This window comes from Vigna unguiculata, chromosome 6 (genome assembly GCF_004118075.2).
Source record: "Vigna unguiculata cultivar IT97K-499-35 chromosome 6, ASM411807v1, whole genome shotgun sequence".
NCBI lineage: Eukaryota > Viridiplantae > Streptophyta > Magnoliopsida > Fabales > Fabaceae > Vigna > Vigna unguiculata.
In genome coordinates, this window is record NC_040284.1 from 21,694,508 (window position 1) to 21,718,121 (window position 23,614).

Genomic DNA, 23,614 nt, shown 5'->3' on the forward strand with positions numbered 1-23,614 from the left:
TTATATAACACACCTCTCATAATATTTTTTAGAATTAATAATACACAATCTTTTTCTTCATATATATATATATATATTAATTTCTTTTACATAATATCAAGAATATCAAATGATTTGTAATGAGAAAAAATTTTTATAATAGTTCCTCTTTCCTAAGTCCTAGACTCTAAGTTTCTTTCACAAATTTTCAAACACGTTTCAGCAGGATTCAAATGCTTTATGCAGAAAGAATAAAAGTAATGTATAGAAAGAACATTAGAATCAATGAACAACATCGAAGGAAGACAAAAGTGTCCACATTGTAATGGAAAAACATTTTTGAAACATGCAAAACGTTTGAAATCTTGTAAGGAGATAATATATATATCATTTATGAAGACATATGAATCTATAAAAGCTTTTGGTTCTACAATGTTTTTTTTCTCTATCAATATATTTTCGACTTTGTATACATGTTAAGATACCCCTCCTCTTTATTAATTTAATTATTATTAGTGAAAAAAATCAATATTTATTGTTGTATATAAACATTTTGAACATAAATACCCTGTTTATTTCATTAATATATTTGTTATCGGTGATTAAAAAAAAATCTATTCTACCAAATGTCTCAATGTCAGTAAAATCTGTGTTAAATCTGGAGCAGCCGAAGAACTTGGCGTTGGTGCATCTATTATTGGCCTCTTCCATCACTGTTTTGTCATAACATTTGTGTGATGTTATGTTTCTCCATCTTAATTAAGATAAGGTTAGTAGGACCACCTTGTTTGATTTCAAATAAATAAATAACTTGAGAATTCATGTGTTAGATTTTAGTAATTAAAATAGTGTTTATGTTATTATATGTCCCACATCTTCTATTTTGCCGTGTCATCCAACAACGTTGCATAGTTGGTTGATTTGACACTGTATAAGAGATAAAATATAATAAGGTCATATCAGAACTTAAATTCATACAATATCTTGTATCGGTTACTGTTGCAGATTTCACAAGTACAGATTCATACACTTGGACTGTGAAAAACTTGGTCAATAAAATATATATATCCACAATAGTTAAACAACTTTAATTTTGTATTTCTTTATACATGTTCTTCCCATGTCCCTTATTATAGAAATCATGCATCCTTCTTAGTTCTACTAATTATTTTGTCAAATGAGCCTTCAAAACATTATCAGTTTTGATCATGAAACTTGCACAGTATTTTATGATTTATCAGATGGTGTACATATGGAATCAAACAGTCTTCCAAAAGAAAAAACACATGCATCTAGAATATATATATATATATATATATATATATATATATATATATATATATATTATAATTATCTTAAAAATTATATTAACTCAATATTTATTCAATGGTTAAATATATTTTTGTCCCTCAACTTTTAGTAAAAATTAGAATTAGTTCATCTTCAAAACAACTTTGATTCAATTTAGTTTTTTAACTTTAAAACTATGTGGATTTAGTTCTTTTAACAAAATTTTGTTAAGTTTATTTAACATTTCAAATACAATTCATGATAGTTTCTTAGTTAATATTGGAAAAAAAAATGTGTCAAACGGTGTAAACAACTCAGATATTATCATGAAATGAACGTCAAATAAACTTAACAAAAATTAATTGAAATGACTAATCCACACAATTTTAAAGTTGAGGGACTAAATTAGACAAAATTTTTAATGAGTGACTAATTATAATTTTTATAAAAAGTGGAGGAATTAAAAAGATATTTAACCATTTTATTTAATTAAATTTTATAAAATCGGTCAGTAAAGTGAAATTTACACTCATTTACTTACAACAAATTCGTTTTATTTTTAGTTAACGTGAGGTCTCCCTCTTCAACAAACTCCACTAATGTTATCATTGGTGTTATTCCACCTCCTACATTTAACTTCACCAACCTTATCAAAAAGTTTCAAACTGAAGGACTATCTGCTAGATACATGGTCGCCTTGTTCTTCTTTATCCTATTACTTCCCTCCTCTTCCTTCCATTATATGAGCAATAAATCATTTTGTCTGTGTTTAGTTGAGACACGTTTTAGTATTGATTTTGTGAATAACAGTGGTTTTTCCTAACAAAGTCCATACCAGAATGTGACATTCAAACAACCACGTGCATTGGATCAAGTCCTTTATCTAAGCTTAAAGTCGTGTTTCACTCAATAGTAACACATTTGACAATCATGAAAGCCACATTTAACCAACAAAATATCACCTATTAATTATGATATTTTAGTGTTCAGGGAAATAACTGAATCTAAGAATCATTCATGTTTCGTACATAACATATGCAACAAGACATTCACCAAGAAGAAAACAAAGAGAATGGGCAAAAGAACACATAATTGTTTCAAAGAACATCCTTAGAGAGATATGAAAGAATAACAAACCTTTAACTGGGTCACAAGGAGAGATTAGAAAGAACTGCAGGAGAGTGAATTAGGTAAAAGAGATCACCAATTTGTTTGTGGTAAATTTTGTACCTCCCTAAAAGTTTTGGAAGCTGTTTTGGTCAATTGAGTTGTTTAAGTGATATCTAGTGGGTTGGCAAATTGTTGAAGTGGTGTTTAGTTCAGTTTAAATTGTAACATTATCATTGTATTATGGAATGAGTTATAAGGCATTTTTCCTTTTTTACTTGAAAAGTTCTATAATGAAATTTGACTTCAGATTGAAACTTTCTAATAAAATCAAATCGTAAACATCCCAATGATTTAGTGAATATAACTTGTGTTAGTTGTGATAATAGTCTACTAGTGACATTTTGCCACGGGTGTTGCGTTGGGCCTTTTTCTTATTACAAACTCAGCTCCCATCATTCCTTTTTTACTAATAAAGAAAAGTGTACAGTCACTCTGCTTCCTAATATATAAGCTTCAAGGCAAAGAAAGCTCAGTAACGGTTGATATTGAGGTTAATTTAGAAAGGAAAATGTGGTGTCATTGCGAGATTTGTTGGGTCTTCATTTGTATTCTTTTTTAACTTTTTAGTCTCATCTTAAAGTCCTTTTTCTAAGGCTGAACTTTTCATCTGAACAATTAGACTATTATTTTTTTCAATCTTCATCTGAGTACTTGGTGTTGATTGTCGGTATTAGTAATTTCCGGAATGCAGATTTTTCTGGACTAAGTTCCCTAGTTACCTCATTTTAGAGGACATTCTACATCAAAAAATTTATATCTTACTTTTGAGTTGGGTTGAATAATTTTTGTGTGACTGTTATACTCGTCACTGGTTATATCAGGCAAAATAAATTATTTTGCCCATTCCATAATATTTGTTGTTTCTAATGAGTCCTCTGCTCTCACCTTTCCCAAAAGGTATCGGTCTTTTACTGTGTTTTAGTTCGAATAAAAGTTGCACACCAGAATTTTATGGAACTGAAAAAAAAAAGACAGATTATCTAGTTCGGTCAGTTTAAAAGTTCAACATGGAAAATTCAATTTCCAAAATCAATAAATTTGTAGAACTACTACTATCTTGCATTGAAATGGAAAAAGAGAAGCCGTGTCTTACAAAAAGGGGGACAGGAGAAATTGTTGATCGAACTCTTTTATTTATATTGTAACATGAGCAGCAACACTACAAGAAAAGTGTCATAGCAACACTAAATGAGAGATCAGACATCAAATGGAGAAATATAATCATGCTTTCTTCAACATGCTTGCCTCGCCTGTTTAAAACCATCCACGCATGAACATAACAGTTTACACTAAATACCTATCTCTATGAAAGGGGCAGTTAAAGCGTCATTTAATAAACCAAATGTTTTATTTGTTCACAAACGTCATGCCCTACCACAGCAACAAAAACCAGACCTTTTTTGTTATACAAAAGCTAGACTTACATGTAAAAAATTTTACATAACAGAAAGGTTTTTCACAATGAGGACAAAATCAATCCTCCATGAATTTTTTTTTTTCCTTTCCAAGCAAGTGAAAATCAATACAAAACACCTTTACACACATTATTTGCACCATGTAATGTATAAATTGGAGACATTCTATAGGAGTTAATTCAAAACCTTTGGATACCACACAAGGTTGGGAATTCAAATCAGCCCCTCCCAGCATTCCCATGTCTTTGACTTCTAAATTGATTGAGGAGAGCCTGGGCCTAAACATAGAAGAAAATTCATCACTCTTTTTGAAATAATAGAAAGAATAAGAGGCAACTAAAAAATTGAAACTACAAAGACAGAAAGCATACCTTTTCTTTGGCCCTTGGGGTGCCTGACTGTGATAAAGCTACTAATGGAGGGACAGCTCCTTGTTGAAGCACCTTGCCTAAAAATTTGGTACTATGTATACAAAGATGTAGAAGAGCTGCGGCTGCATTCTCTTTTCCTCTCGCAGAACCCAACTCAACAACCTCAACCAGAACAGGAATCCCACCTTCTTCACCAATTGCATTTCTTCCTTCTGGAATTGTGGCAAGATTTGCCAAGACAGCCACTGCCTTATCAACCATTCCAGCTGCTGGGTCCATTAACTCCACAAGGTGCCTCACAGCACCAGCTTGCACAATCCGATTCTTGTTTTCATGAAATATTGACAAATTAAACAAAGCAGTGGCAGCATCTTTCTTTCCCCTAGGGGTTCCATTCCCCAATAATTCTACCAGTGGTCTAATTGCCCCAGACCTCCCTATGAAAATCTTGTTTTCCTCAATCACTGATAAGCTGAAAAGAGTGGCAGCAGAATTCTCCTTGGCTTCTGGGCTCCCAGTTTCAAGCACGTGAATCAGAGGTTCAATTGCACCAGCGTTTGCAATTGCAGTTTTGTTGTTATCATTGATTGATAAGTTTAGAAGTGCGGTAACAGCATTTTCTTGGATTGCTATATCAGCTGATCTAAGTAAACCAACTAATAAGTTAATGGCACCACAGTTTGCAATCGCAATTCTATTATCCATATTGTGCTTTGCAAGAAGGCGGAGTTCTGCTGTTGCCTCTTTCTGAGTATCAAGATCAGAGCTCCTCAGGCCCTCAACCAAATTCCGGACCTGGGCTTCAATACCTGAAAGATCAGCTCTTGTTTCAATAGCAGGAGATGCTATCCTAGGAACAAGCCTATCTGGTGGCCGCCTCCATATGCCTTGACTTCGCCTTGTGTCTAACAATCGGGCTGGGGACTCAGCTTCTCTATGTGTTGATGGCATGACAGTAGTACCAGCAGTTTCTGGCCCTGCATTTAATTCACCTGAAGCATCTCTACTGTGGCCTGGACTTGTTGATAACCGAGGAGCATTGTTGTCATCATCTTGGGTTTCTTGAGGAAAGTTTGCAGTAGAAAGTGCACTGGAGTCAGAAACAGCTCTAATATGGGTTTGAGATTGTTCAGAGCTAAAGGCACTGGATGATTCCCTTCTAGATGGTGACATTGATGGCTGGCTAGCTGAATCCACAGTGCTTTCATCTGAGCTAGCAGACCTGTCATCCAAACCAGCGGGAGATATTCTTGCAAGATCCATATATTGTCCATTAATTATACCACTTAAGGAACCTTCTGAAGTTGAACGGGGATGCAAAGGTGATGATGTTTCCTCTAGCTGAATGCCAACAGAAGTTATGTTATTACCTGGTGAACTAAAAGAACGAGAACGCGCTGCCTCAGGTGAGGACGGCTGGTTGTTCCTGGGGTGAGAAAAAACAGGTGACTCCCTGGTTGTACCGGATTCCATATACCCATGAAGGACGGATGGTGGATTTAAATTTGTGGATTTTGTGGGATCAACTAGTTGCACATTGTTAGATTCACACCAATTTGCAATTAGAGCTTTTACAGTATAATTAGGTATTAGGTTGGTATGAGCCAGAGTTTGTCGTGTCTTTGGACAAACAGTAAGCCCAAGATCAATCCAGTTCTTGATGAAAGCTCGCTCATATGTTTGCCCTGATGCCACAATCACAGGATCAGTCATCAACTCCAAAGAAAGTGGACAACAAAAATCAGCTGGTATTGGAACTGGGCTGCTACTCTGAGCTTGCTTAAGCATAACGAGACGCTCATGCATACGTGTTATGACAGCAATCATTTGATCAATGTATTCCACCTCATCAGTCTTTTCAGATTGTTCAGCATTTTCCTTTAACCTTTCAAGGGCCACAGCCTCAATAAGAACATCTTGATTAGACATGAGGCCCAGCCTATCAGCGATTTTAGTCAGGACCTCTGGACTGGGTCCTGCATATTCCAGTTGTGCTGTAATAGCTTCCTTAATAACTGATGAGGTTTCTTCATGCCCCAAAAGCTTAAGTTTATGTGAACATTGCTGCAATTTTTACATTAATAATACATCCAATTTATTTTTTTGATATAAAAATAAATCCAACTGAAGGAGGATCTTAAATTAACTAGTCGATCAGTAGAATATTTTACCTGTAAATCTTCAGAACTCAATTCATCAGGGAGAGAATACTGAGAAACCTTCAGCTGCTGGAAAATATTGAGCCCTGAAGTGCGAATTCTTGATATCAGGGGTTCAACTTGCATAACCTAGCGAACAAGATAGAGGAAGCAGTGAGATCTTGACATGCAATCAACATGAAAAAATTAAAACCATGAATTTTCATGAGAAACAGGCATAACAAAAAGTGTTACTATACATTCTAATTCTAGAACTGGTCGCTGGAGGCAGGTGGCAACCCAACTCATCCGAAGATACTTGCATGCTTCTCAATTCTAACATAACCACATTCACTAAGGTGGAGACAAAGAAACAGAAACCTTATTAGAAAGGACTGATGTCTGACTATGCTTCCTTGAAAAAGGTAATATGGATGGGAAATGAGTTCCAAGTGGACTAGGAAAGGATCCATAAATGAATGGATTGGAGGTTGCTAATTGTAAGGAGTATGTGATATAAAATACCTCATCCTGTATTAGCAGTTCTATATTAGAAAGCAGTTCTGCATTAGAAACTGCATAATGAAAGTTATTCATAGAAAATAACAAGTGGTAGTTATGTATTTGGAGTATATATGATAGTAGGCTGCGTGATTAGACAAATGTGTAGTTATTCATACTTTTGTGGACAGAAAAGAAACTGTCTCGGAGACAGCAAGTGTATTGCTGTACTATGTAATCTCAGTGCTCTGTATCATATTTCACTAGTTTATCAATTGATATTCTATCATTTCAGTCCAAATACGCAGGATCATTAGAAAGGGAGATCTGTTAGGCCAGTGAGTTAATCATTTGGAAATAGTTTCTGATTTTGTAGATTTACTGGAGCAGGAAGAAAATATGTGGATTCTGGTTCATTAACTCCAACTTTTTCATAAAATAGAGACCTCACATTTTTGTGTTAACAGAGAGGAGAGACGAAAGGGTGATAGACTCACTGTGTAATTGGGGAAAGATTTAGGGATTCCAAACAAAATGAAAGAATATAAATTTTATTATAGGATTATTCTTTCTCCAGGTCAGTATGACCCAAGAGAAAATGATGTACAACTCAAGGCATTTTGAGAGTGCCCAGACAGTCTCCTAGTAACTACAACAACAACCTTCCCTGTCTGGCCAACATCCTATTTCTTCTACTAGTCACTGAACAGTTAGTTGTAACTACGCTTAGATAGCTACAACTGTATATCTCAGTTAGTTATAACTACTCTAATGATCCCAGTTTGTTGCAACTGCATTTGTATCCCAATCCTCATTACTATTATTCTGCCTTCACACATACACTTTCCTAATGAGCGGTCTTGTATACGAGGTATTACATGAATTCTGTCAAAAAAAAAAACAAGGGGCTGCTACATCTAACTTATCAGGAACTTACGGAGAGAAAAATCAAAGGTTTATGTTTTTAATTTAAAAAGGGATTCCATCCTATGCACCAATACAACTAAAAATTGTCAAGGTTGGAGACTTGGTGAGATAATTGAAGCCCAAAATGATGGGGAGGTAATTGTTACTGCAGTAGATGATGAGATGAAGGAAGAAGTTTTTTTCCCTCAAGGATGATTTTTAGCAGGTTGTGATGACGGGAACTGAAATCCATCCTAGTAGAAACGGATCCATTAAAGGATTTGTTGGTAGTTAATCATAAGGAGTATATGTGACAGAAAATAACTGATCTATATTTAGCAATTCAGTATTAGAAAGTGCACAGTGAAAATTGTGCACAGAAAATAACTGATGGCAAATTATCTATTAATTAAGCAAGTGCATTGCTATTTGTAGTTTGTGGACAGAGAATAGATTTTGGTTTTGTCTCCGGACAATATGCATATTGCTGGTTGTGTGATTCTAGTGTTAAGTATAATATTTAATTAGTACATCAATTGACGTTCTATCATAATGTTATATAACAACATTTTCTACATTCAAGCTCAAGTATTTATGCACACTTACATATATTAAAACTCTACTCTATGCAGTAAACTTTCATTATTGTTGGAGACCCCACATCCACTAGAAATATGACTAAAATTATAGTATACAAATATGTGCAAACCTCATTTAAAAAATCAATTTTCTGAAATTGAGTTAAATCTAAAACTCACTTTTTAAGATAGTATCATAGTCTATTTTAATCAAGTTTATTGGGGTATCGGACAGATATCAGCCACCTACAAATATCTAATCTCATGATCCAAAGAAATATGTTGAAGATCCAACATTGACCAGAGATATGGTGTTTCCTTAAGAAATATATAACTAACTCTAAATAACCAACCGAGTATACGGTTAATCCATGCATTTGGCAAGTCAAATCTAAATCCAACTACGGTTAATCCATGCATTTGGCAAGTCAAATCTAAATCCAACTATCTCCCGAGACTCAACTTATCTTGTCAGTCAATTTGAAAACAAACCTTCCAAAGTAATGAAAACCGTGACACATGATATCTTCGTTTAATAATAAAAAGCCGAAGAAACATCAGATAATAAGAACTATCTATGGCAAGTAGGTCCATATGCAACGGATAGATTTTTCTATTGATAATCACACGGCTCCCAATTTGAATTGAATGGTTCAATATGCTAAATCTCATATGGATTTGAATCATTCCATGTGTGCAAGAATCAGTTGATCCCATATGATCAATATAAAATGCATAATTCAATTATTCTTTTCATTTGACCTTATTCTTTATTTAACCGTTCTGGTCAGTGAAAGAATTGCAAAAGTCAAAAAAGTTTACATTGTTTAAAAGGAACTGAGGGAGCATAGCAATGCACCCAATTCCGTTCTGGCTTTTATGACATGACATGTTGTCTTGTGAAAGTAATGGTTAACTTGTGTTATCAATTCCTATTTCAGAAGTATTGCATTGAGCCTTCTAATTATGTCTTTCAATATTATTCAAACATTCAAAACAATGTATCATTCACAATTCAAACACTAGCATGGTGATTCACAATTTCAATCATGATTTGAAAACCATCAAATCAGGGACTTTAATCTCTCAATAAATTGTGAAAAGGAAAGTATATCTTGCCAAATGGTATCTTAACTTGACACTGAATCAAACAAGATAGACAATTATAATCTGGAGGAAAACTGTACGTGAATTAAGTTCAGCAAGTTGCAGTCTTAAAAACTAGATCTTTTCTGAAGATGTTAAATAAAATGACAGGAACACACATGTTCAAAGAGAACAGAATAAGTTATTTTTTCAAACATGTCTAGAAATAATGATAGAATCATAACCAAACCAAAAAAAACATCATGAAATGATAGAACACAAATACATATTTGATTAAACAAAACAAGGTATATGTTATCACATTCACCACCACAACTGCATGTTCTCCGTTATCACATTCACCATCCCATAATGGAAGCTTAGTTCACTTTAATTTGAAGTAACAACATAGTCAAATATGACCTTTGTATCAAGAAACTAAGAGTTAAGATATTATGAGACTTACAAAGTATACTTTGCTAGACAATAGGTGCCAGTTCTCGACATGCTCCTTTAATTCATTAACAGCAAGACCAATTTCTTCCAATATCTTATTAAGCATTTCATCAGAAGCTAACTCAGAATTAACAATCTCATCAATGATTGGCTTCAACAGCTTAAGTATCTCCTCTGCCTTCTGGTAATACTTTGAGACAGGTTCAGAGCTCTTGTTTCCAGAAATTGATAAATGCAAAAACGAGGATATGCCATTTACTATCATTTTTAACAATGATATCTCCATAACACCTGCATATAATATTATAACAACAATGATAATAAGCTGAATGTAGACACAAAAGAAAAGGAGGGAAACAGCTCTCAATTTATAAATGTTCATTTAATTTCTATATAGCAAATTGAGTATAACAGCATTAGCTAGAAAATTCTAATTATCACCAAAAAATAGTGAAAGTATGACCTTTAGGTAAAATACATTCAATTTACGCTTAATCAAATGTTTGTTGTTATTTAAAGGTTATTTTTCTTATCTGTATTATTTTGCACAGAGCATACATATAATTCTTGCATTTAGTTGGAACTTACAATCATACAATCCTAAAGCTCCACCCCCCTCCTTCTCCACACTGAAATTTGATTTTAAAAATGCTGGTCTAATTAACAAAAATATCTTAAATGACAAAATAGGTGGACAGCTAAAAAAGCCTTCCCCATTTACAACTGTTTGTTGTGGACAGTGGATCAAATAGGGTGCAGTCCCAATACCCTTCTCACCTAAAGGAAACACGAGCCACTTTCCATTTTCATCAGATATCACCCCTTATCACCAAAGAAAAATATACTAGCCTCTTCTTTTGTCAGTAATAACCCCCTATCACCAACCATTTTTGCCCTGGCAGATATTGCAGAACAGAGGCTATCCCGCAACAGCTAAGGTCACAGAGACCGTGCAAACAGAGGAGTGGCCCTAAAGGCCACAAACTGCGGCAAATTTCATTAATTTTGACCACAATAGCTAGGCACAACGTAACAGCCCATCGAGGAACAGCACGGTGTCATGAAACTAGTATAATAGCTGCATTATCACTTGCAACTTACTACTAAACTAATGATACATCATTAACTATTTAGTTATAGCAGGGAATTAGACCTACTCAAAAAATTAAATAACAATTTAAGAGTTTTCATGGTTTAGAAAAGAAAAGGTAAGACAACGACCATTGCACTAAACGGAAGAATCAAACAAGGCTAAATAAGCAAGATGACACACTTTAAGTATGTATGGACATATAAGTATATCATTGGAACAAGGAAATTTTGAAAGAAAAGGAGGCCTGGTATCAAATGAGTCAAACTACAGTGTTAACCCCATCATGTAATGGTACATCCACTCAATTTAAACAAGCCAGACTGCGGTTCCAAATTTTCAATTGCCACAGTGAAATGTCCACTCCTAAATACCAATTTGAGAAGAGTGGAGTACCTCGACTAGAAGTAGGGGTTTTGCCTTCATCCCAAACCAAACAAAAATGTGACTCGTGCTCATGTATCCTCTTTCCTACCTGATCTTGTAAAGTTATTACTCAGAAACTATTGTACTGCTGTGCAAATGCACCAATCATCATTATAACATGACAATTATATCTCAATATATATTGGCATTTGAAGTAACATCACTCTACCTAGAACTTGAAACACCACCTTAGTCAAGCTAAAGCAGTCGAAGCTAGTAGGATTAACACAAGACACCCAAATTTTAACAGTGCTGGGTCACATATCGAAGTAAGATTTACAAGCGTCCAGCTCTTGAATCAGTTTGACGTGAACAGCTACACATGCATGCTTAGCTAGAGTGTATCCAGACACGCACTAATTTAATTACAAAAAGTAAGTGTTTGGATTACTGTTTCAAAGGTTTAAAACATAAATTCCTACTTTCCCATGCACAAAACGTGTAAGGAAGTACTTTGTCCCATCGAGATGAAAGTAAGTTTCATTCAACGCAAAATCGGTGTCCTCAATCACGTTGAGTTTATGAAGTCAAACGCAACACAGTTAAGTTAAGCTTTGTTCCGCATGAATAGCAAGAAGTTTTCTCAAAACAACTGAAACTTCTTAATCTAGAAAAAAAAACACTTGGAGTTGATCGAGCTCAGAGAGCTGAACTCAACTCACAGGAGAAAACAAATCACAATCTGTTAACAACTTTCCTAGTTTTTTCCTCTTCTTCTCTCTGTTAACAGATATGCGAAAACTACGAAGCACAGTTGCAAACTCACACAAGCCAATTGTCACGCTCGGTCAAAGCTAAAATATGGATAAAACTCTAGTCAAACGCGGAATTTGGGGATTTACCGATGGAGCGAAAGTCGATGCACGGTTTCCAGAACTGTGCTCGATTCGTCGAGAGATTGAAGCAGCCAACTGAAGAAAATGAAGCGAAGAGTCTTTACTTGCTCTCGCTCTGCTTTCCTAGACTTGGCTTGCCGCCCGCGAGGGATAGTGAAAGTGAACGGGGTGACCACTGGCAAAGTAACAGCACCCTGATTTTCTGGCTGGCAACGGTGGTGATCCGCCGGAGGAATCGGACGTACGACTAGGGCGAGGTCCTCGAGGAATTGGGAAATTGTGGAGACTCCGTCTTCTTTTCGCGTTTTTTACTTTTTATTATTTTTATTTTTTTTGTTGAATCCAAATTCTCTTGATGGTGTTTTTTAATTAGGAATGATTGATGAACTTAATCACATGATTAGATTATATTAGAAGACTGATAAAACAAGCAAGTACCATTCACATTGATCTTGGTACTGGTACTCGACTCTGATCATGATGGATAAACTATATACAATCTTCCATTTACAAGTAAATCCTAAATTCTTTTAACAGTTTTCAAAAAAATTATAAATTTAACCTCATCCACATAGTAAGGGCATTGCTTTATGCTCACCTTTTAATCACTTTTGTTTAAAAAAGGTTTACATCTCAAATTTTAATTCAGATTTTTGTATTTTAAGTAATTGACTAATATATGATGTAAAGGTTTGTGTTATTCATTTCCAATTAAATATTATATGTTTATGATGCAACCATGTATGAGTTTTTACACTCGCCTATACCAAAATACTACTTTGCCTTTTGGATTTCTTTTTTCCACATTATATGTTATAATTGGATTATTCAATTGAGTTATGAAATACTATGGCAAATAAAAAATTAATTGAACTAGTGCACTTTAAGGTTGTTTAATTAAAGCTTTGCTTTTATTGAAATGTTTATATTAATTTTTATTTGATTCCAAGAGATTAGAATATCTTAATTTATTGTTACAACTAAAGGTAGTATACATACAATTACTTTTAAAATATTTTTGTTAGGTATAACAAAAATATTCGTGTCCGTAAATATGTATGAATACAATTTTCAGATAATTAATATCTACATATATTTGTTATCTATGAATACTGAGTGTTATAATATTTATTTATGAACAAGCCAGGTATCATATTATCCATACATGTGAATATTTGTTATCTTCAAAAAATTAAAAATTAAAAATTAATTTATATTTTATTAAGTTAAATTTAATTAAAATTAAATTTTAATTTACATTTTATTAGATTAAGTTAAATTTATATTTTATTAGATTAAATTTAATTTATATTTTATGAAGTTTAACTTAATTAAAATTAAAATTTAATTTATATTTAATTTTATATTATTTTATAAATTTATTTAAAATTTATAATTTTTTTTATAAATATTTATGGATATCAACAGTTACACGCAAATTCTAAAATGCCCATGATTATTTTTTAAACAGATATTTGGGTAAGTAGACATAGATAAATTCTTTTTATTGCGAATCAGGTTACGGATAAATATTATGCGTGTCCAGTCTAACCCGTTATCATCTATAATTCTAATAAAAATATTAAATTGTATTTGGGGATTATACTTTTAAATAAATTTATTGAAAGAAATATCATATAATTAAAACTGAGTAAACTCTGTCAAATATCAAAACATTCATCGTATACTAAATGTTGGTCTTGTTTTTTAATGAAATGTAATAATTAATTCATTCTAAAAATATTAACAATAATTTTACAGTTATATATATATATATATATAATATCTAAAATTACGTTAAATTTTATAAATGGATATTTCTTTTCTCCTTTTCCAATTTTCACTTAGTTAGAAAATAATTAAGTATACGCTACTTTCAACTAATTAAAATTTGACTTAAAGTTTACCTTTTATTTAAAAGTTTATCTATCTTTACCATTTTTTGGTTTTAAATGGATTAAATTTATCGTAAAATACTTTAACTGCAAACAACAATAAATATATTTTTATTTTTGTAGCTTACACGTCTGTTCATTATACAAAAACCAAATTCCCATTAATGGCGCTATGTACATGTGCTTCCTAGGGCAAGTTGTATTCATTATCATTCAAAATTCCCATAACACCAAACAATATGTATGTATCACTGTCACACGACATATATACATTTTGTCTTCCATTATTTCACCTTTTTAAATGCTTGAGGCCCTTGAATCTAACAACATTCATCATACATATACTAAATTCTAGGTCTTGAAAGAAGAAGTCAACAATATATATTGTTAGGTCTAATTTTTGTTACCATGTTTGATGTTTTCATGCTAAAAAAATAAAGTAATTTCTTGTAGTAAGGTTTACAAGTCATGCACAAAATTAGGTGAATTTGGTGTATTATTATCGGAAAATGAGAAAAACAAATTGTATGTGTAATAAAATATATTTTAAATATTTAACTTACAAACTTATGATTTAAAAATTTATTAATTTAAAATTAACCTTGCGCTACAATTATATCATTAGAAAAATAAAGACCAAGAGATTAGATAATATGGGTCTGGAACTCGCTATCTTTATTATTCATTTGAAAGGTACGTGGAGAGTAGTTGTATATAAACATTTTGAAATGCCAGAACTAAATAATGTGGGATTAATTAGCTTTTATAATACTTAAAATGCATAATATGATCCACAATATTATAATGCAATAATATTAAATGAGATGTTTTGAGATGACATTCTAAATATGAATTTAGCATATTTGAGCTGCCTAAAACATAATTATGAGATTTCAACTTCATAAACCTAGTAAAATACATTTAACTGTAAAAATCGATTGAAACTCGTGAGCCAATTCTGTTCATTACGGATTCGAGTTGGTTGAATTAATTTTTTTTTATAAATTTCAATACGGATTGATTTTTGACCAAATTCACATAGAAACCGCAAATAAAGAATTAAACAAATATTTTTTGTTAAACTGGGATTTGCATTTGGGTCAGTTTATGTTATTTTTTTAGTTAATACATAGATAATTTGTGATTTTGGTTTATATTTAGATTGTATTAAAGTTTATTTATATTTAAATTATAATTATAATTTAGTTTTGATCGAAAAGAAAAATAAAAAAATTGTATTTTTTTAATTAAGTGAGTCTCTGAACCAACCTATTTAATCCACCAACTCGCTTAATATACTAACCCATTTAATCCATCAACCTATAATGAGTCAGACCGGATTCAAATATTTTTGACTCATTAATAAGTGAGTCAGATTGGGTTGAGTCACTAAATAATTAATTCGTGATGAGTCTAATATAAATTTAGGTTGTGCAAATTAGAAGTTGATTTATGAATTCATTGTTTAACAAACATATCTAATTATTTAGATGCCATGTTGATAAAAATTTGTCTAATTATTTAATTAAGTAGGTTGAATGTTGCTTGAAATTTTGACTTTAATGTAGATGGAGTATTGATTAGTAATGACACCAATAGCTTTACTAGGAAAATAAGGAATTTGGATTAGCAGCCGATTTTTTTTGTGTGTTTTTTTTTATTATATTTTCATAATATATTGATTATTATTAATTTTAATGTCTTAAAATTTATTAAAAAGATATTTAAAATATCAGTATAGTATATTTTTAATGTCTAGAAGATACATCATATAAATAAATAGAAAAGTTGGACTCAAAAATAAATTTCTCTTATTACATGTAAAGAATCTCATATGTACATAAGATTAAAGGAACTATTTATTAGCGTGTTTGATTTTCATTTCACTTGTTAGGAAAATGAGTGTTCCATGTTATATATTGAGAATATCACATATGCATAAATTTTACACATTTTTATTGGCATGATTGGTTTTTATTTCATGGACCATTCTAAAAGTTATTCACAATTATAGTTATCATGTTTAAAATAAGATTATTTGTTACCAATTATTTGAATAGATAGAAGTGACAATATTATTGAGAATATAAAGTATTACATTTCATGTTATGAAAAATCTTATAATATGAAATTCTTAAAATTAGTATCGTGTTGTATAAAGAACGCAATACAATACGATACGAATGGTATACGTCATAAATGAATGTCAACAAAATCCGTCATGTCTCGTGTGAGGTGAGCTGAAGTCCATTCTCTTATCAACTCGCTCTCATGGCTCACCTTCGACTCACTAACTCGCTCTCTTCTCCCCTTCCCAAGAAACTCGTTCCCTTCTCTTCCCAATCCCTAATTCTACACCACCCTTTCTACTTCGCCAAACCTAAACCGCTCATCCGCTTCGCCCGCCGAACTGGTCCGCCGCTCGTCCTAGCCGCCGTCGGCCAGGCCGAACCGAACCACCTCCCTCAAACCAATGCTCCGCAGGTCCGCCCCGAGGAGGAGGTATTCAATTCCATAATTAACGTCAAATTTCGTTCAAATGAAATTTCGTTCGTTTGGTTGACGTATTACTGTTCACGAGTTCGGATAATAAGGCCAGTAGCGTGGTCAATTAGGTTCTACTATGCGCAATTTTGTCGTCCCTGAAAATATCTTATCTGAGTTCTGAGCCGGTTCGTGGAAACAGTAATGTTTATAATTTTAACCGATGAGGTTAATATTTACGCGATTTTTTTTTGTGTGTGGAAATTTGTGTTAAGGCTTTAATTGGAGAAGCAAAATACAATGCCGTGTGCTGCAGTACTGGAGGGGAGGTATTCAAAAGAATAAGAAACTAGAATTTTTCACTGAATGGAATTCGTTTCGTTTGGTTGTGCATGATCATGAATTCCGTTAATTAGGTCAGTCAAGTGTTGAATTTAGGGATCTATGATGTGCAATTTCATTGTCCATTAGTATGTTGAGTCAACATTTTGAAAAACAAAGTTCAAATTTAAGCGATTTCGTTATGTGGAATGGATGTTAATTTTTTTAATTGAGGAAATAAAGTAAAATGCTGTATGCGCTGCAATCGTGTTGTGAGTTTGAATTTTATGGGCATGAATAGTGTGTTGTAGGAAGTACGAGTTTTGGTTTTGAAGTTGGTTGAGTTTTAATTCAATGGTCGAGGTTTTCTTAGTATTTTATTATTTAGAACTTTGAAGAACCATTGAGAAATTTTGTTAGCGGAGGATGTAAAACAATTTGAGTATTCATGTGGACGAAACATGGTCAGTTAAGTGGGTGATTGTGATTTGTTTGAGATGAATTTACAGAAGTTGTCATTTGCCCTTGTAGGAGGATTTACCCTCAAAATCTCAACAGCAAGGTAGTCAGCTTAGAAATCGGGTTGTTTTTGGACTTGGCATTGGTATTGGTGTGGGTGGTGTGGTTTTAGCTGGTGGATGGGTCTTTGCGACTGCCATTGCTGCTGCTGTCTTCACTGGTGCACGAGAATATTTTGAATTGGTTCGGAGTCGTGGAATTACTGAAGGAATGACACCACCTCCACGCTATGTATCACGAGTCTGTTCAGTTATTTGTGCCTTGATGCCATTGTTTGTCATGTAAGATTGGTTAGTGCACCTTAATTTTCCATTAGCGCTTGCATATGCTAATTTTTAGTATTTGCCTTTGGATATTCGTCATGTGCATTTAACAATGAAAAGTTATTGACATTTATTTTACATGTCGAGTGCAATTTATTCTCTGGATTTTATCACTATACCTGTCATTTAACTTCTGATCATTTCGTAGTGTATATATATATATGCTCGTTGTGGTCTATGTTTTAAACTATGGTGGAAATGAACTAAAAATGGTAGAGGGAAGGGTGATGAAATTTGCCTTCTGCATATTAAAGAAAATAGCAAGCTTTTGGGATCTGAAATCTTTCTCCCTCCTGCTACAAACTAAAAGAATGAATGAAATGGAAAACCTAAAATTTGTTAGTGGCTGTACCCTTGAAACCTGTTATCATAATCCTCCTTACCTTAAATAGTTGAAGATAGTCCATTTAGGCTTGCTTTGCGTTCATGTTTCACTGTGGAGTAGCGTGAATGAAGTAGCAAGGAATCGTCAGGAAGTATCCATTTTTTAGCGGCTAATCTTAATTAGTGATCTTTTGCATTTGGGGTGTCTATTTATCATATAGTAGAAGTCAAAAATGATGTCAGTTATATCACCCTTTATTCTCAATATTGGCTCTTTCTCTCAATTATTTTCTACCTCAAACCCACATTTCTGGGGACCATAAATCATTTGCTAAAGATTACCTGTATCTGTAAGGCAGTGTCTTTTTTCAACTTATCTTAGTTGTTTTTCCTACATTACCCACTATCTCTATTGAAATGATATCCAAGGGATATCAACCTAACAACAAAATAACGTGTTTTATCGAGAGAGAAAATTACCCTCAAGGATTTTAGTTTAAGAAGTATTTTTGTTTATCATTGTTGAGGAAGAAGATGAAGAAGGTTTGGTATGTGTCGCCAGGACATGCGAGGCATTTGAGTTACCAAATTCTGTCATTTCTAACGGCCCATGTGATGATTTCAATCTTTCCTATACATTAAGGGGGGTTATGTACAACTAAATGAAGTTTGTGTACCAAACATATATATGAAACTTTAGGGGATAATATGTATTTTACCCTTATAAGTTTGCTTTGCTTTTTATAAGTGTAGTATGGACATCTATCTGGAGAGCATCTAAAATGTACTTTACAAGTCCATTACTTCTGATATGTAAGGTTGATGGGCCTTGCTTGCTGATTGATTTGTATTTCTGATATATGCCAGGTATCGTGGTCATGTCGATGTTTCTGTGACTTCTGCTGCTTTTGTTTTGGCTACAGCATTGCTCTTACAAAGAGGAAGTCCCCGTTTTGCACAGCTAAGTAGTGCCATTTTCGGGTTATTTTATTGCGGATATCTTCCCTCTTTCTGGGTGAAACTTCGATGTGGTTTAGCAGCTCCAGCCTTGAACACAAGTAATTAACTTTTTTAATTCCTCTTTCAGATTTAGTTCTGAGATTGTGGTGCTGGGAGGATGAGATCATTTTTGTTCTTAATCAATAAAAAAAAATCTGCTGAATTGAAGCAACCAGTTCTACCCTTCGTAGCTAGTTATATCTCTTTGTGTAGTAGTTGTAGACATCAACCTTGGCTTTACTCTATTTTTCACAAAAATGGTTGTGAATCTGGATGCTGTTATACAATATTCTGATTGTTAATTGTTTTATCTCAATTACTTGCTTCCTTTTTTCAGCAGTGTTTAAATTTTAACTGTGCTAATTTTTTGCCACTGTGTTCTTTAATTTTATTATTGCATGGAATTGAGCTTAGACACTTGTTTGGACGTATTGCTGGTAACCATTTGTTGAAGGTCCATTTCACATGAATAATGTAGTTTACTGTACTCTGCATTTTTCACCTTTGAAATGCGTGACTATGTGTGCCTGTAATTTATTTGCATATGATTGAACCTAAATGTCTGGATCCAAATGCATTCTTTGTTCATTGTAGTTGCTTAGTTCAAAATTTAAATACACCGTTTGAAATGTGTCATTGCCCATGGCTGAAAGGATATTAAACTTCAAAATAGTATAATAGTATGAACTTAAGGAACATGGCAACAAGTCTGATATTTTTCCTCCTTGCATAGATTAAGTACCTGGGTTTCTCTACTTTAGAAACTAGAAACGCATTTTGTTATATATCGAGTTATTCTGCTTTCATGTACAATGCTGATGTGAGGTGCTTTCAAATTTGACTATCTGCAGTAGCAGCTCTAATTTCAACAATGAATCTAATGCCTGGTTGGCATTGTTCAGGGTGCTTATATATAGCATGGTTTTGTACTCCCTATTTTCTATATGTCTTGAATTAGTGCATGTCCTTAAGAGATTATTATTTTGCAGGACAAGGAGCAACATGGCCCATACTTCTTGGTGGCCAAGCTCATTGGACAGTTGGTCTTGTGGCAACTTTGATTACCATAAGTAGTATAATTGCAGCTGATACATTTGCATTCCTTGGTGGCAAGGTATATAAGCGTATTGGTATGCAACTTAGTTTTCAGCTTGTCAACTTGATGATTGCCAAATTGTCCTGTAATTTTTTCCTGATTCTTAAGATTTTTTCAAAACGAAGTTTTAAATGATATCAGTGGTGTTCAAAGAGTTTCTCTTAATATTAGTATAAAATAGATTGCTTTTAGTGAATATGCTGGTCTTACACAATCTCTCTTCTCACATCAACTGGAGCATGTCAACAAAATGAAGTTATGGATGGAAAACGAAATAATTCTTACTATTGATATACATATACTAAAGTCTGGGTTACAAGTCCAAATAACTGATTGTCATCAGTGTTCTATGATAGTAATTATTGCCAATTTATTGGTGAGAAATTAATTTCTTACATGTCTCCACGTAATCTATATCATTCATTTCAATATCTCAAGTTTGACTTCACCTTTTAGTAATCTTGTGTGAAATGGTTTGAAGGGTGGCATGCACTCCATTAAGCAATGTTTTTAAGGATATTCTTTTTATTAAAAAAATTCTGCTCCAAACATGAGATAAGTGAGTAAATCTTCATGGATACAAGTTTGAAGCGTTGAGTTGTGAAACATCAGAGCATCTCATTTCTGAGTAACTAACTACCTTTTCTTTTCCTTCTTTTGTAAACTGTTTCAAACCTATCATAATACTTGCATTCACAAAGTGAAAAAACAATTTATCTTCTTCCTTGTATGAAAGTGTTTAATAGAGGCTACTGTATTTTTGAGTAAGAAATTAGTGTGTAACTGATTATTAATAGAGGCTACTGTATTTTTAAGTAAGAAATTAGTTTGTAACTGATTATTGATAGAGGCTACTGTATCTCATTTCTGAGTGACTAACTACCTTTTCTTTTCCTTCTTTTGTAAACTGTTTCAAACCTATCATAATACTTGCATTCACAAAGTGAAAAAACAATTTATCTTCTTCCTTGTATGAAAGTGTTTAATAGAGGCTACTGTATTTTTAAGTAAGAAATTAGTGTGTAACTGATTATTAATAGAGGCTACTGTATTTTTAAGTAAGAAATTAGTTTGTAACTGTTATTGATAGAGGCTACTGTATCATGATACAAATTATTAGTTTTCTTTGACTAACTTTCAGACGGTTTATTTGTTATTTGTTCCAAAAATAACCCTCAATCTGGCGTTAGTTATGAAATTTCATTTTTGTACCTTCATGCAGGCATTTGGTAGAACTCCACTCACCAGTATAAGTCCAAAGAAGACATGGGAGGGTACTATTATAGGCTTTTGTGGATGTATAGTTACTTCTGTAGTACTGTCAAAAGTTTTCAGCTGGCCAATATCTTTATCGAGGTACCCCTACTTGTCCATGAAGTTAATGTCAGTTTGTTATTCGATTTGTTCCTCTTGTTGAATTAAAAGTTTGAGTATCATTGTTGTTTTGTTCATTACAAGGTTACTTGTCTTCTGTTAATGAATAGACTTTATTCTATTCTAAGATGAACATTCATACATTTACCATTCATCTTTACATCCTGTGAACGATTATTGATTCATGGTAATTTGTGGTTTTTACATGGATTTTTTCAGTGCAATAGCACTTGGTGTTCTGAGTTTCCTTGGTTCTGTTTTTGGTGATCTCACTGAATCAATGATTAAACGTGACGCGGGGGTGAAAGACTCTGGCACACTAATACCTGGTCATGGTAATTCCTCTCAGTAATATCTCTGTGATCCAGAACTTTTACTGCAGACTGAAGAAATAGTAATGTACAAACAATTCTGATGATAAAATTGAAAATTTAATTTAAGGATGTCATCTTGCCACCAAATCGAACATCATTTGTTAGAGTCCCACCTTATTTTTTTCTCCCTGAGAAAGTACTTGAAAGGTAGGAGATATTGCATTAACTCCAATCAATGCAGGTGGAATACTAGACAGAGCAGACAGTTATTTGTTCACGGGTGCTCTAGCATACAACTTAATCAATACTTTTTTACCATTGTATGGAGTATGACATGAAACAGTGTAAGTGTTGCTTCAACTTTGTTTAAATTTCATCTACTTTTAGTTTGAAACAATATGTTGTCTGTAAATATTTAGTAACATAATCTTTGTCAAACTTATTAAGATATTTTTTCCGGTTGTAAATTTTTTAAACTTAGGTGGTACCTACATGGCTTGTTCACCAACAACAAATTGAATTTAAATGCTAGTGCGTAAATTTGGACGAGCTTCTTCTTTGGAAAGATAGATTTTTCTGATGATCATCAGAAAAGGCAGCAGCAGGAATTTTCTTGTCATCACAGGCCAAGTTGACCACAGTGCATTGCTGCTGCTTGATCGACTCTGCATGAAGTCATGGAATACAAGGACTCAGCAGAGGTAGCATTGGTTATATTTGAACTTGTAAATAGCCACAATTGGATTTGAAAAAAAGGATTGCAGTCGCTCCAATATTTATGTCTTACTAACCAATAATTTGAGGATACCGTAGAACAATCATTATTACTCTTGTGGTGCTAGTACGAGTAAATTTATTTCACATCAGTGACAACCAGCAACATTATCTATCTCACATCAAAATCACTGGAAATAAAAAAGATATAAACTACTAAAAGTAAAAATCAAACTTTATCCCTCCAAAATTTTAATGTTGCTGGAGGAATCAAGAAAACTAAATGGTAAATAGGGGCAACAATGATAATAAAAATAACTATACTGAAATCAGAATGCATTTATTCGTTATATGGATTCTAAACCATAACCATTGATAAGTGATAGAGAAACGAATAAAGCTACTTGAAAAGAGAACACTGATAGATATGTTTATTCTCTGTTTCTTCCACTGTCAGAGCAGACCAAATCCAAATCTTTAGCACCCAATTCCATTCGTGTTTTGGTTTCTCATTGTCATGCACTTATGCCCAATTTCATCAGAAACATAAACTCGTGATGAAATAAAATAATGATTTAAATATGTAACAAAATGTTTTGATTTTACTTGTATTCTTCTAAAATTTAAAATTATTATTTTTAATCCTTATAAAATAGATGAATTTTTATTTTACTTTTTATAAATTAATTTTCTTTAGCTTTCATTCTCATGAAATCAAAATTTCACTACTTTAGTTCCTAAAAGTCATTTTTAGAAAAATAGATAAATAATATTTATTTCAAGAATTTAGAAAAGACAATATCTCAAGCTAATTGTTCGTAATCTTAAGGACAAAAAAGTATTATAATATTAATAAACAAAGTAATGTTTATAGTGATGATTTGATGATCCACGGGAAAATGAACATTTCTTAAAGTCATGCTACCATAGTTATTATTATTATTTGTAAGGTTAAATGTGTTTTTGTCTCTTAATTTTTAGTAAAAATTGGAATTATTATTTTTTAAAA

General features: G+C 32.8%; 2 protein-coding genes across 3 annotated transcripts; one reads left to right on the top strand and one right to left on the bottom strand.

Annotated features, from left to right (window-relative positions):
- Nucleotides 1-3,541: 3,541 nt before the first annotated feature.
- On the bottom strand, nt 3,542-12,584 carry LOC114187471 (U-box domain-containing protein 4). Of its 2 annotated transcripts, XM_028075731.1 has the most exons (5): nt 12,249-12,584; nt 9,901-10,181; nt 6,397-6,513; nt 4,226-6,289; nt 3,542-4,132 (listed from the first exon to the last, which is right to left on the bottom strand). In XM_028075731.1, the coding sequence occupies exons 2-5, from the start codon at nt 10,174-10,176 to the stop codon at nt 4,073-4,075; spliced, it is 2,517 nt and encodes an 838-aa protein (XP_027931532.1). In that variant the 5' UTR covers nt 10,177-10,181; nt 12,249-12,584; the 3' UTR covers nt 3,542-4,072. The 2 variants fall into 2 exon arrangements, with proteins under 2 accessions (XP_027931532.1, XP_027931533.1); XM_028075732.1 differs by lacking the exons at nt 9,901-10,181; nt 12,249-12,584 and adding an exon at nt 6,624-6,727.
- Nucleotides 12,585-16,342: 3,758 nt separating this feature from the next.
- On the top strand, nt 16,343-22,752 carry LOC114189236 (phosphatidate cytidylyltransferase 4, chloroplastic-like). Its single transcript, XM_028077955.1, has 8 exons — nt 16,343-16,639; nt 17,474-17,742; nt 18,976-19,166; nt 20,097-20,221; nt 21,426-21,559; nt 21,797-21,912; nt 22,133-22,235; nt 22,373-22,752. Exons 1-7 carry the CDS (start codon nt 16,409-16,411, stop codon nt 22,222-22,224), a joined length of 1,158 nt encoding a protein of 385 aa, XP_027933756.1. The 5' UTR covers nt 16,343-16,408; the 3' UTR covers nt 22,225-22,235; nt 22,373-22,752.
- Nucleotides 22,753-23,614: the final 862 nt, after the last annotated feature.